General features: G+C 49.9%; 2 protein-coding genes across 4 annotated transcripts in view; both read left to right on the top strand.

Moving 5' to 3' along the window:
* Positions 1–2,102, top strand: part of LOC115408997 (E3 ubiquitin/ISG15 ligase TRIM25-like) — a 32,608-nt gene extending 30,506 nt beyond the window's left edge. For both annotated transcript variants that reach the window (XM_030119959.1, XM_030119958.1), the window contains exon 2: positions 1–2,102. In XM_030119959.1, the coding sequence (XP_029975819.1) occupies positions 175–978 (804 nt within the window). In that variant the 5' untranslated portion in view covers positions 1–174 and the 3' untranslated portion in view covers positions 979–2,102.
* Positions 1–14,600, top strand: part of LOC115408993 (tripartite motif-containing protein 16-like) — an 85,766-nt gene that overhangs the window by 11,346 nt on the left and 59,820 nt on the right. The window lies entirely within an intron of this gene.

The raw sequence follows: 14,600 nt of genomic DNA, 5'->3' as shown, positions 1-14,600 counted from the left end.
ATCTCACAGCTGAGGGATCACTGACGTCTCTGAGCTGCAGGGGGCAGCAGCTCACCAGCAGAACCAGGGCAGACCAGCGTTCACAGGAGCAGGAAACCAGAGGAGGGTTGGGCTTCAAAGCTGCTGAGCAGGAAGAGAAACTCTTCAAACACTGGCCGTTGTTGAGAGGAGGAAATGGCTCAGGGAGGAGCTCAGCTGGATCCACTAAAGTTCTCTTGTTCCATCTGTCTGGATCCCCTGAAGGATCCGGTGACGGTTCCCTGTGGACACAGCTACTGCAGCAACTGTATTAATGGACACTGGGATGAAGAGCAAAACAAGGGAATCTACAGCTGTCCTCAGTGCGGGAAGGAGTTCAAGCAGAGACCTGACATGGAGATAAACATCATGTTAGCAGAGTTAGTGGAGGATCTGAAGAAGACTGGACTCCAAGCTGCTGCAGCTGATCTCTGCTCTGCTGGACCTGAAGATGTGGCCTGTGATGTTTGCTCTGGGAGGAAGCTGAAAGCCGTCAAGTCCTGTCTGGTCTGTGTGGTCTCTTACTGTGAGGAACACCTCCAAGGTCACTACGAAGCAGCTCCATTGAAGAAACACCAGCTGGTGGAGCCCTCCAAGAAGCTCCAGGAGAAGATCTGCTCTCTTCATGATGAGGTGAAGAAGATTTTCTGTCGCACTGATCAGCAGTGTATCTGTTACCTCTGCACCATGGAGCAACACAGAGGCCATGAAACAGTCCCAGCTGCAGCAGAAAGGAGGCAGAAGCAGAAGGAGCTGGAGGGGAGTCGACTAAACATCCAGCAGAGAATCCAGGAGCGAGAGGAAGACGTGAAGCTGCTTCAGCAGCAGATGTTTGCCATCAATGTCTCTGCTGATGAAGCAGTGGAGCACAGCGAGGAGAGCTTCACCCAGATGATCCGTCTCCTCCAGAAAAGAAGCCTTGAGGTGAAACTCTGTGAACAAAAACCTGAAATTATCTGATGGAGACAGAAAAGTAACTTTTACAGAGGAAGTTCAGCCTTATTCTGATCATCCAGACAGATTCACTGTATTGCCTCAGGTTCTGAGCAGAGAGAGTCTGACTGGACGTAGTTACTGGGAGGTGGAGTGGAGAGGAGACGTTATTGTAGTAGTCACATATAAGAACATCAGCAGAGCAGGGAGGGGAAAGGAATGTGGACTTGGATTTAATGACAAATCTTGGGCTTTACATTGTAAATTTTTTGGCGGTTTTATTTTTTGGCACAACAGCATCCACACTCCCGTCTCAGGTCCTCAGTCCTCCAGAGTGGGAGTGTACCTGGATCACAGAGCAGGTATTCTGTCTTTCTACAGCATCTCTGAAACCATGACTCTCCTCCACAGAGTCCAGACCTCCTTCACTCAGCCGCTACATGCTGGAGTTTATCTCTATGGTTCTGGATGGTCAGCAGAGCTGTTGAAACCTGAGTAGAGGACTCCATCAGATCTCCTTGTGTGGTTTTCTAAAGGAGCCTCCACATTTTCTGAGCTGAGACGTTGATGAGATTTCTGACAGCAAGAAGATTGAAACCAACAGATGGTCGGCCGTCTTCTCAGAGATTTTCTACGTGGACAAAAGGATGTGAGACGAGTGTGGAGAGACAGAAAGGAGCTGAGTTAGTGGAGAAAAACATGGCCGCTGCAGCCGTCAGTCCCCTCACTGATTCCTCAACTGATGCTTTTCTAATAGTTGGACTCATTTTTCAAGCTTCTCAAACAGGAAGTTCTTCTTCATGGACCACAGGAAGCTGCAGCTTTTCACACTTTGGGGGATTTGAAGTGGAAATTAGGAGCTTTCACATGTTTGGATTGATCAGTCTTTCTTTTTTCATGATTCTTTTCTGACATTTGATCCTTCAGAGTGAAGATTTGTGGATTTTCTTGAACAGTGAACTGATTGTTTTGGCTTTTTGGATCTTCATCTGTCACCAAGTGGCAGGAAGTTTGATTCTGTTAGCTGGAAATGACTCCAGTCGACAACAACAGTCAACAATTTACACACAAACACACACACACACACACACACACACACACACACACACACACACACACACACACACACACACACACAGGTTTCTTTTAAAGACATTAAATCAGTCATAAAGTGAAATGCTGCTTTATTAATTGTCGATTTGTTTCTTTTTCAAAGGTTTTTGCTTTAAATGTTGTTTGTGTGACGCCAAGAGAAACCAAGTCAGTCAACATGGAGCCTTTAATAAAATACATTCAGTCATCATTCTTGTCACACACACATACACACACAGAGACACACACACAGAGACACACACGCACACACACACACACACAGACACAACAAAAACAATGTAGGTGAACAAAAGTTAAGCTAGTTGGCTAACAAAAGTTAAGCTAGCTGGCTAACAAATGTTAAGCTCGTCGGCTAGCAAAAGTTAAGCTAGCTGGCTAACAAAAGTTAAGCTAGCTGGCTAACAAATGTTAAGCTAGTTGGCTAACAAAGTTAAGCTAGCTGGCTAACAAATTTTAAGCTAGTTGGCTAACAAAAGTTAAGCTAGCTGGCTAACAAAAGTTAAGCTAGTTGGCTAACAAAAGTTAAGCTAGTTGGCTAACAAAAGTTAAACTAGTTGGCTAGCTAGTTGGCTAACAAAAGTTAAGCTAGTTGGCTAACAAAAGTTAAGCTAGCTGGTATGCTGATTTAACATGAGTCTAATATACATTATATAGCTAAACACTTCATTATCACTATTCAGTTCTCTCTTCAGTAAATACATCATTGTTTTCCACTATTAAGCAAAGACAGATATTAATCATAAACAGATGTCTTACAAAGTCAGGAGTTCACGGAAAATGTATTAAACGTCAACAGAACCTTCAAGAATAAAAGCAAAAATAAGTGGAAACATCAGGAAAGTTTAAAAAATGACATGTTTTTAAAAGTTCTACAGTTTTTATTTTCCAGGAACAACAACAACAACAATATGCACAGGTGGTGATGTGACTCCAGTCTTCAGTGTTTCCTGGGAGAACAGATTCTACAGAGTCTGCTCCAGGAAAAATCCCCTGGATGGAGTCGGGAGCTCCGGTCTGGTTCTGCAGGGTTCTGCTGGACCGTCCTCAGTGTTGAGGATGAGCTGATGAACCTCATCTCAGTGATCCACTTCCAGACAGGAGCAGGTGGAGAAACCTGTAGCTTTGCTCTTCTGGTCTTCAGGCATTTCTCCGTCCTGCTGGAGTCTGTTGATGAAGCCACGTCAGAATTCTTCCTCCTGCAGAACCACAAAAACATCTGCTCCCTGAACAGAACGTTTTCCCTCCGTCATACTGCAGGGTGTTTGTGACGCCAAAGGGAGGTTTACTGAGGTCTGTATTGACAACCTGGGATGTGATGAGGCCCTGGTCCTGCTCAGATCCACCATGAACCAGCTGGTCCTGTCTCCACCAGCTGGGTTCTGCTGGGTGGAGGTGCAGACTCAGACCTGCAGAACCCAGGAGCCTTTATGACTCCAGACTGACAACGTGTTGGAAGGAAGAGGCTTTATCTCAATAATCAGAAACACAAACATCTCCACAGTGAATTCTTACTATAACATCACAATTTGTCAGTCACAGGAAGCCTCTCTGGTGTCATTCAAAAAGCAGACCGCCCTACAGCTCATGTTCAGTCCAGGAAACTTTATTCATCAGTTCAATAACAGATTATTTTCACCCTCAGAATCACTTGTTCACATCACCTCAACCATCCTGACATCAAGCAGAACGGTCACGTGACCAGAGAGAAGCAGTGAACTGAACTCTGAACCTTCATGGAGCTCTTCATTCCAGCTGCTCTGCAGACTTTTGGCCACCAGGTGGCGCCACAGAGGACGGTGTGGAGACGCTTCCATCCAGGCTCCAGAGCTTCACAAAGCTTCATTTGTCCATCAGGATGAGAAAGAGCTTCACTTCCAGCCTGGCAGCAGACTGACAGACTCAGAGTCTCAGTCAGACTCTGCTGAGACCAGACTGGGCCAATCAGGACAAGGAAGAGGAGGAGGAGGAGGAGGAGGAGGAGGAGGAGGAGGAGGAGGAGATGGAGGAGGAGGAGGAGGAGGAGGAGGAGGAGGAGGAGGAGGAGGAGGAGGAGGGGGAGGAGTGCGCAGCAGCATCGAGACACAGCGCGCAGCAGCACTGATGCTTCTGGGTCCGAAGCGGAGCGGCGGTTTACCAGTGGCGATCCGGTAGCGGTGAACCAGGAGCGGCGAGGCAGCATGAAGGCGGCACGGTTACACCAGTAGTGAACCCGGGCACCAGGGACAGAGGTACGTGCCCGTGGGTACCGGTGTGTGAGGCCGTGCCGCCAGCCCAACATGGCCGCAGCGTTGCACCGCGGACCTCACCTGCACCCCCTGGTCGTGAAGGCAGACAGGATCGCCGCCGACCTGCGGGAGGACATCCGCCGGCTGTCGGAGGAGCTCAGGGGAAAAGACGATCTGCTGGAGCAGGCCCGGATGCTAGTCGAGGGACAATCCACACTCATCTCGTCCTTCATGAACAACACCACCGCTCCAGCTCCCTGGGCCCCCTCCTGCTCTACTCCGGACCATCAGCGCTCCTGGGCGGAGGTGGTGGTGCGGGGCCGCAAGCCTAAGCCCACCGCGGCTTCGCCTCCACTGCCCCTCCACTGCCCCTCTCGAACCGCTTCCACGCCCCAGTGCAGTATGACGACAGCCCGGCGGGTGGTGAGGGTCCGCGGCCTGCTGCAGCCGCTGCTGTTCCCACGTCCTCTGGCAGGCCTGCCGCTTGCCGCCACGACACCCCGGAAGCCACGCTGCCAGACACCACCAGGCACCGCCGTCGCTCCGCCACGGCTCCAGATCATTTTACCCCGGGCCCGGAGACGGATTTCTCAACCGCGGTCCTGGCCCACTCCACCTCGGCTCCGGAGAAGGAGCTCCCCGCCGCGGCCCTGGATCACTCCGCCGCGGCCCTGGAGCCGGACCGCTCCCGGTCCCGGGGCGGCGGCGATCGCCCTGGATCGCGGCCTCCGCTGCCCGCCTGAGGCTGATCAGGGAGGCGGTGAGGAGGCATTCCGAGAGCCACCACCACCACCGCGGGGAGAACCGGGACCAGGGCCAGGACCACTGCTCCAGCAGCGAGGTTGCTGCCAGCGGCGCCGCTGCACCAGCGGAGCGCTCCCCAGCCCCAGACACCGACACCGTCGCCCCGCAGCCGCCCCCGCCCCGTCCCCTTTTTTCCCCCACGACTCTCCTGGTTGGGGACAGTAGCATTAGGAATATTCGCTTTTTTAATGCCATCACGCAGCGTATTCCTGGTGCTACTGTCCCCATGATCCTCCACGGACTCCCGGAGCTCCTGCAGTCCCTCCCCTCCACTGTCCGCCGGGTCATCGTCCACGTCGGGACTAACGACACGGCCCGGCGGCAGTCGGAGGTCACCAAGCAGGATTTTAAAGACCTTTTTAACCTGTTGGAGAGGTGTGGAAGGTCGGTTTTTATCTCTGGACCTTTGCCGACCTTCTCCAGGGGCGCTGAACGCTTCTCCAGACTGCTCGGCCTCAACACCTGGCTTCAGCGCTCCTGCACAGCCTCCAATTTTTATTTCATTGAAAATTTTAACCTTTTCTGGAACCGCCCAGCTTTTTATCACCAGGACGGACTTCACCCGAGCACGCTGGGCAGCTCCATTTTAGCAGGTAACATTCAGCACACAGTCCACACATCCCCCACTGACTGACTACCTGCAAGCCCCCCCCCATCCACCACACGCCGCACACACCCCTCACACACATTCACTGCCCCCGGACACACCACACACGGTACACCCTGTCCTCACCTCCTCCAGACACCACATCCCCCGGACTGTTTTTAAACGAGAAAGGACTCTTTTAACAGTGAAACTCCACAGAGAGCACACATTCAGCCCCCCCACTACTATTAATATGGCACTTCTGAATGTGCGCTCTCTTTTAAACAAATCTTTTATTATTCACGATCTTATTTTAGACAATAACTTAGACGGTCTGCTTTTAACTGAGACATGGCGGCACCGACGCACCTATTCTCCTCACTGAGGCTTCCCCACCGAGTTTTAACTTTTTATTTTCAACCAGACAGGGTAAGAGGGGTGGAGGGACTGCTTCCATTTTAAAAAACTCATTCAACGTGTGTGCAGTGGCTTTTAACAGTTTTAGCTCCTTTGAGCACCACGTCTTTGTTTTTAGCAGTCCCCCGATCCTGTGTTTAACAGTATACAGACCCCCTCAGTACTCCAGTCTTTTTATCAGTGAATTTTCAGAACTTTTAACAATAATTCATTCTAAATATAACAGAATTTTAATAAGTGGTGACTTTAACTTACATGTTGACGACATCTCGGACTCTATGTCCAGAGACTTTTTAAACCTTTTAAACTGTTTAGATTTTAAACAGCATGTCGCACAGCCAACTCACAACAGAGGACACACCCTGGACCTGGTTCTGACTCGGTCTGTCCATCAGTGTGTCCTCTGTTGTTGACCTGGCTGTGTCTGACCACTACTGTGTGTTTTTTAACATCACCAGTTTTAACCAGCAGGAAGCCCCGGTGAGAACAGTGAGGAAACGCTACCTTACCTCTGAAGTGGCTGCAGATTTTATAGAGATCTTACAGAGCACTCCTGCTGTGATTTTACCTGCACCCTGTGATTTTATTGTTGACGATTTTAACAGTAAGCTGAAGTCCAGTCTGGATTCAGTAGCTCCACTTTTAACCAAAACAATCAAGGGCCATCTCAAACCCCCGTGGAGGAAAAACGATGCAATCATCAAACTAAAAAGAAACTGCAGGAGTGCTGAAAGAAGGTGGAGAAAATCCAAGTTGACTGTACATCACGACATTCTACGTCAACAACTCAAAATTTACAATAATGCAGTTAAACAGGCCCGAACTTCCCACTTCTTTCAACTTATTTCAGACAACAAAGACAACCCCCGGTTCCTCTTCTCCACCTTCAACATTTTAACTGGCACTAATTTTAATAAAGCTTTTAAGGAGCCGACAGACGCTCTCTGTGAAGACTTTGCAGACCACTTCAGAACTAAAATCATGGACATCAGGTCTAGTCTTTTACCCCAACAGGTTTTATCAGTGAACACAGCTGAACCGTTGTCCATGCCTGAGGACACACTGGACAGTTTTGACCTGGTTGATGAAGGACTCTTGGTCGAGTTTTCTCCCAAGTAAAATCAACAACCTGCCTTTTAGATCCCATCCCCACACCACTTTTTAAATCACTTCATGGATTCCTGGAGGAACAGATTTTAAATATCATGAACAGCTCTCTTCAGACGGGTGTCTTCCCTACTGCCTTTAAAACAGCGGTGGTGAAGACCCTTCTGAAGAAGAGCAATTTAGATCCCAATGTTCTTAATAACTACAGACCAGTATCCAACTTACCGTTTTTAAGTAAAGTTTTAGAAAGAATGGTTTTTAACCAAGTCAATGACTTTTTAATGATTAATAACATTTTAGAAAGACATCAGTCTGGTTTTAGAGTGAACCACAGTACTGAGACGCCCTTTTAAAGATTTTAAATGATATCAGGTGGAATTTAGATAATAAAAAGCTCACAGTGATGGTTCTACTGGACCTGAGTGCTGCATTTGATACAGTAGACCACCACATTTTAATAAATAGATTGAGTCACCTGGTGGACCTCTCTGGTACTGTTCTTAACTGGTTCAGTTCGTTTCTCACAGATCGATGTTTTTATGTAAGTATGGATACTTGTTCCTCAGGAATCCATGAAATTAGGTGTGGGGTTCCCCAAGGTTCAATTTTAGGTCCCATACTTTTTAATCTCTACATGCTTCCACTTGGGGACGTCATCAGGAGACACGGCATCAGTTTCCATAGTTACGCTGACGACACTCAGCTGTACATCGCCGTGTCTCCTGATGACTCAGGGCCAATAGAAACCCTTTTTAACTGTATTTCAGACATCAAGTCATGGATGCAGTGAATTTCCTGCAGCTCAACCAGGACAAGACTGAGGTTTTAGTTATCGGTCCCGAAGGTCAGAGAGAGAAATTTTTACCAAAATTATTAGATTTTAAACCAGAACAATCAGTTAAGAATCTGGGCGTGATTTTTGATTCTGAGCTAAATTTTATTCCACACATTAAAAACATGACTAAGATTGGATTTTATCATCTTAAGAATAAAGCCAGAGTCGCCCGTTTCTCTCTCAGGCCAGTACAGAGGTGCTAATGCAGCTTTTATCTCCTGTAGGTTAGACTACTGTAATGCCTTGCTCTCTGGTCTTCCCATAAAGAATATTTCAAACCTACAGTTATTACAAAACTCAGCCTCTCGCGTGCTGACGAGGACCAGGGGGCGGAGCCACATTACACCGGTTTTACAGTCGCTGCATTGGCTCCCTGTCCGCTTCAGGATCGATTTTAAAGTTCTCTTATTAGTTTATGAATGTCTTAATGGCCTTGCACCTTCTTATTTAGCTGATCTGTTTTTACCGTATCGACCCTCGCGGGCCCTGAGGTCCTCTGGCAGCGCCTTATTGTGTGTTCCTAAAGCTAGAACCAAGACCCACGGCGAGGCGGCTTTTTGCCACTACGGCCCCCGCCTGTGGAACAGCCTGCTGGAGAACCTCAGGACCGCAGAGACTGTTGATAGTTTTAAAGGGAGGTTAAAAGCACACCTTTATAATCTGGCTTTTAATTGACCTTTTATAGTTTTTATCGCCATCATTTTTATTTTTTTTATTTTTTATTTTTCATTTTTACTAGCATTTTTATTTTAATCTATTTATTCGTTCTATTTTTATTATGTACTTCTAACTTATTTAAATGTTTTACTTTATAATCTTATCTTACTATTGTGACACCCATCCCATGTAGCTCAGGAGTGTGATGGAAATTTCTCATGTATGCATGCTGTTTCTCACTTGTAGTGCTCACAGAGATATTTTTTGTAAACAACCGTAGCTCCCACACTCCAATGTGTGGGGAACCGCGACTGCTTTGTCTAGAATTTACTTTTCCTGATAATCTTAGCGTAGCAGCTGCGGGCACTCGTGGGAGTCTTCCTGTATCCAGCCTGCGGCTGGGTGCGGTCAAGGCCCCTGGGAGTGAACGCAGCAGATAGTTATTAGAGGCTTGCACGCCCCTGCGAGGGCAGAACTCACTCTGTTACTCTGTTGACTGTGTGACTTCTCAGGCTGTACAGCTTAATAAAAAGACCAAAACGAACTCGCCGGCTGATGCATTTTATTAAAATAAAATTGCCATAACAGTTGGCGTTGTCGGCAGGATCCTACGAGTGGAATCCGGGAGACGGGATGCTGATCTTCATAAGGCTGCCTTGACCATGTACTCGGGACCCCCACCAGCGGGGGGTCGGGGTAAAGGACGAGGAGGTCGCAGGAGCGGGGGACGTGGCCAGCGCAAGCAATATCGTCAATCGGTCGACAGGGATTGCTGTTTTCTGTGTGGTCAACGTGGACACTGGGCAAAGAAATGCCCTCAGGCCCGGGAGGAACGCGAGAGTGGCAAGGAAGCTCCACACGCGGACTGACGGTGCGAGTGGGGGGAGGCGATCCCAGGGACGGAGGATTACACCGCTGATATTTCAGCTGCAGCGGTACAGGGAAGTGAGACACCACACACACACACAGTAGATAGCGAGACGCCACACACACACACAGTAGATAGCGAGACGCTACACACACACACAGTAGGTGCTGAGACGATGCACACACACATCTTCCTATCACAAGAGCAATACAAGAAGTTTCCCATTTACACCCTGGTGGTTAATGGCCAAAATGTACATTTTATGGTGGACACGGGTGCCACCCATTCTGTTATTCAGGATGGTGTCCTCACTCCCGCCCCAGGACTGAGTGGGGATTCCATCCTGTCCATATCGGCATCTGGACATCAGCAGAGGGAGCGGTTTACGGTTCCATTAACCTGTTCACCCTCTACAGGATCGCAGTTCACTCATAAATTTCTCCTCTCTAAATTATGCCCGATCAATTTGCTGGGCAGGGATCTGATGTGTCAACTCAGGCTCACGGTTGTGTCAGGACCTGAGGGGTTGTCTATTTCGGGACCCCCCACTGGCCCTGAGGAGGACAACATGAGCACACTCACAATGGTCAAATATTGCCCTTTGACCCCAAACTATGTGTACCAATGGAAGATTGGTCAACAACCGACAAGTTTGCATTGGCTGGAATTATGTCGGGCTAGAGTGGCGCCCTCCTCAGTTTTCATGGAGGCGGCAGATTTGCACTGCACGTCTTATTTCTGTCGTGAAGGTCCAGATGACGAGTATGAGGAGCAGTTCTTTAAGCAAACACATGATAGACTCATCCTTCAGTGCTTGGTGTGGGACAAATCTTTCTGTGCTCTCTCGGTCCAACTCACACCGACTCAGAGTCCCTTATTTCGAGGGTGGGGAGGTTCCTCACCTCACATTTCCCTGGCTCGACCGTCGAACCGGGCTTGGAAACACTTAGGGGCATTTATGCTGAAGGCTTCCAGAGCTAAAGATTGGGAGCCCACTTCTGACCCACATGTTTTATACTCCTCATCAGCTCGCGTGTATTGTCAAGCACTCCCTAGTGCTGTTCACTGTCAGCGTACTGTGCGGCTGGAGTGCCAGTATGATTCACTTCTCTCTCTCTCTCCTTGTGCCTCTCCCTCCACAACAGCAGCCCTTGACTCGCTGCCAAAGCAGCTGTGGGCTGAAAACAAATATGACGTCGGACTGATAAGGGGGTGTGAGCCTGTCGTCATCACACCCAAATCTTCTTTCCGGCCCTGTCAGAAGCAGTATCCGCTGAAACAGGAGGCCGTGGCAGGCATAACTCCTGTGTTTCATTCGTTGCTAAAAGCAGGGGTGATTGTGCCCTGCCCCTCCTCACCAGTGCGCACTCCGCTGTTTCCTGTGAAAAAAATTAGGGGCCCTGGTGAACCAGTGGAGTGGCGATTTGTTCAGGATCTACAAGCTGTGAATAGGGCGGTGGTCCCCAGGTCTCCCACCGTTCCTAACCCGCACACCATTTTATCTCAGATACCGTCCACAGCTACGTTTTTTTCTGTGATTGACCTGTCAAATGCATTTTTCTCTGTTCCAGTTCACCCGGATTCACAGTACTGGTTTGCATTTGAATTCGAAGGGAAACCGTACACCTTCACACGGCTGTGTCAAGGTTATTGTGAGTCTCCCACTATTTATAATGCAGCACTGCGTGATTCTCTCTCCTCCCTTGTGCTGTCCCCAGGTTCGGTCCTTCTGCAGTATGTGGATGATCTCCTGGTCTGTGCGCCTACGGAGGAGCAGTGTCAAACTGACACACTTGCATTGTTGCGTCATCTTTGTGAGCAGGGTCACAAGGTCAGCAGGAAGAAACTGCAGTTTGTTCTCCCCACTGTCACCTTCTTGGGGCATGTGATCTCCTGCTCCGCTCGGAAGCTGTCAGACTCTCGCGTTGCTGCGATACGCAACATTCCAAAACCCGTCACTAAGAAACAAATGATGTCCTTCTTAGGCATGACTGGTTATTGTAGGAATTTTATTCCTAACTATTCATTTCTTGAGTCCCCTCTTACCAGGTGTATCTATGGGTCACACCTTGCGGCGCAAGAACCAGTCCCGTGGACCACGGAGGCCGAGGCTGCATTTGTGGCTTTGAAGGAGGCCCTCCTCTCTGCTCCGGCTCTGGCTCTGCCTGATCCAACCAAACCATTCACACAGATGGTGGATGAGAAAAATGGCTTCATGTCATCTGTTCTTTTACAGGCTCATGGGGACCTGCTTCGTCCGGTGGGGTACTACTCCTCGCGACATGTTTGGTGTGTGCAGCTCACAATGTCGGCCATGTCCGGCCTGTGGGGAGCGCTGCTCACCCGCCGTCTGAGTTCCCTTTTGACCACCTGATGATGGACTTTGTGGAACTGACTCCTGCAGAGGGTAAGAAATACTGCCTGGTGGTTGTTGACATGTTTTCCAAATGGGTGGAGGCTTTTCCCACCAAACATGCGGACAGCGGAGCGGTAGCCAAAGCACTCCTGACTGAAATCATTCCGAGGTGGGGCATTCCCACCAGAATCACGAGTGATAACGGAACCCATTTTGTAAATAAGGCGCTGACGGAGGTCAGCAATAGATTGGGGTTCCAGTTGCGCACACACTGCTCTTATCATCCACAGTCTGGAGGAGCAGTGGAAAGAGAAAATGGCACTTTGAAGGCCAAGCTGGCTAAATGTTGTGAGGACACGGGCCTTTCGTGGCCTAAAGCTCTTCCTCTTGTGCTGATGGCCATGCGCATGCGTCCGAGAGCCAGAACAGGTCTCAGTCCATTTGAGACACTGTTCGCGCGCCCGCCTCAGACAGGCTTGGAGCCTCCGCGCTGGCAAGCCTTGTCTACTGATATGTGTGACAGCAGCATGGTGTCTTATTGTGCCGATCTCTCCAAGACTCTGTTTCAGATCAGGCAAACCGTGAAGGAGGCTCTTCCGCGCCCGGCTGAAGGCCCTCTACACCGACTGAACCCAGGGGACTGGATCCTGGTGAAGGACTTCCGCAGGAAGCACTGGAAAGCCAGACGGTGGCTCGGTCCGTTCCAAGTCCTGCTGGTGACTCACACTGCCGTGAAGGTAGCAGAGCGAGCTACCTGGATCCACGCGAGTCACTGTAAGCTCCTTACGGTGCCACCGCCGGCTCCGACAGCTGATCTCCCAGCCACAGGGCAGAATAATCCCTGAGATCAGCTCCCGTGTGAGGTAGTCCACCCTCCACGAGGCAACGATGGAGATGTTCCTGGTCCTGATGATGCTGCTGCCAGCGCTAGCAGTGATGGCTCCTCCGCTCCACCGTGGGCACGTGGTGGAGGACCTCGCCGGGCCCCAGGACAACCTGTGGTGGAGAGCTGCCCGCGCGGTAGCTCGGGGACTGCATAATTCTAGTTGTATTGTGTGTGCTTTTATGCCTCATGCTACCCCTGCTAACACTCTGCTGATCCCACATCCCGTCTCCCTCTCCGATTCTCTATACACCTTTATCCGCTACCGCAAAAATCAAACCCTGCTTACACTGCGATACCCGAACGCAACTGTTCCCCCGTTGACCCCTTTCCGAGAGCCCATGCATTTTTCTAATATTACTAATTTCACGTGTGCACACACAGGTACTATTTACGAGCTCAGGGGCCTACATTCTCCTTTTGGCCCACCTCCCTTGTGCGTGCGGCAACCTGCTCGGACCCGTTCCCATTTGGGTGACACTGTTGGCTGTGCGCTCACTCTCAATGTGTCCTGTTCTGTGGATCATCAGCCATGTCCTAATGCTACCTCTCCCCATGCGTCGACCTGGTGGAGTGGTTCACCGCTCTGGTCTGTGATCTACTTGAACTACTCTGTTTTTACTAACATGTCTTCGTTGTTTCTCCAGTGGGATGCTAAAACTGTTCTGAAAGGGGACATCGTATCCTTCCCCAGCAGGGCGGGCTATGGGTGTCCCACGGACATGGTGTGGGTTTGTGGCCATAGATCCTACATTTATCTGCCGAGAGACTGGTCTGGTACCTGCTATTTGGCCCATTTGATTCCTGCTGTGACTGTGCATTCCTCTGCTGCTGATATCCCAGGTGTCCGTCGTCTCCGGAAGCGGGCTGTTGCAGTTCCGGAGGACAAGAGACGCATAGGGTGGGGGCAGGCGTTCTGGGGGGGGTTTTTCCCTTGGCATGGCACCGTTCGTAACCAGCATGAGATTAACTCGCTTGCATGGGAGTTGGAGAACCTCACCGGTCTCGTCACTGACGGTTTTGATCTCCTCACAGATGAGCAGAAGGCCGAGCGTGTCATGGGCCTGCAGAACAGGGTGGCCCTGGACCTCCTTCTCGCTGAGAAGGGAGGGGTCTGTGCTCTCATAGGTGATCACTGCTGCACCTGGGTTCCTGATGTCTCTGATAACATGACTAATATACATGCTCGGCTGTCCTCTCTCCTGGCTGAACTACATGCTCAGGAGACGGGTGTCCCCTCGTCTGGATGGGACTTCTGGGGCTGGCTGGCTGGGGCCGGCTGGCGGGCTTGGCTTACTAAGGTTGCTGGCATGCTAGCTGTTTTCCTATTGATTCTGGGGGTTTTCTCCTGCTGCATTATTCCCCTGGTCCGTTGTCTGGTTGCTCGCATGTTCACAGCTACTTTGGCTCATTATACTTTGCTTCATTCCACTGAGCTGTCTGCATCCTCGTTCGCTCACCTTTCTGATGATTCTGATGTTGATGATGCTGATGATTTGGGGTTGATTGACTGATGTGGGGGGGTCTGTTGAAGTTGATTAAACCGTGGTTGATTTAATCAAAAGGGGGGAATGTGATGGAAATTTCTCATGTATGCATGCTGTTTCTCACTTGTAGTGCTCACAGAGATATTTTTTGTAAACAACCGTAGCTCCCACACTCCAATGTGTGGGGAACCGCGACTGCTTTGTCTAGAATTTACTTTTCCTGATAATCTTAGCGTAGCAGCTGCGGGCACTCGTGGGAGTCTTCCTGTATCCAGCCTGCGGCTGGGTGCGGTCAAGGCCCCTGGGAGTGA

Source organism: Salarias fasciatus, chromosome 22 (genome assembly GCF_902148845.1).
Source record: "Salarias fasciatus chromosome 22, fSalaFa1.1, whole genome shotgun sequence".
NCBI classification, from domain to species: domain Eukaryota; kingdom Metazoa; phylum Chordata; class Actinopteri; order Blenniiformes; family Blenniidae; genus Salarias; species Salarias fasciatus.
This window is presented reverse-complemented; position numbering and strand designations above follow the sequence as displayed.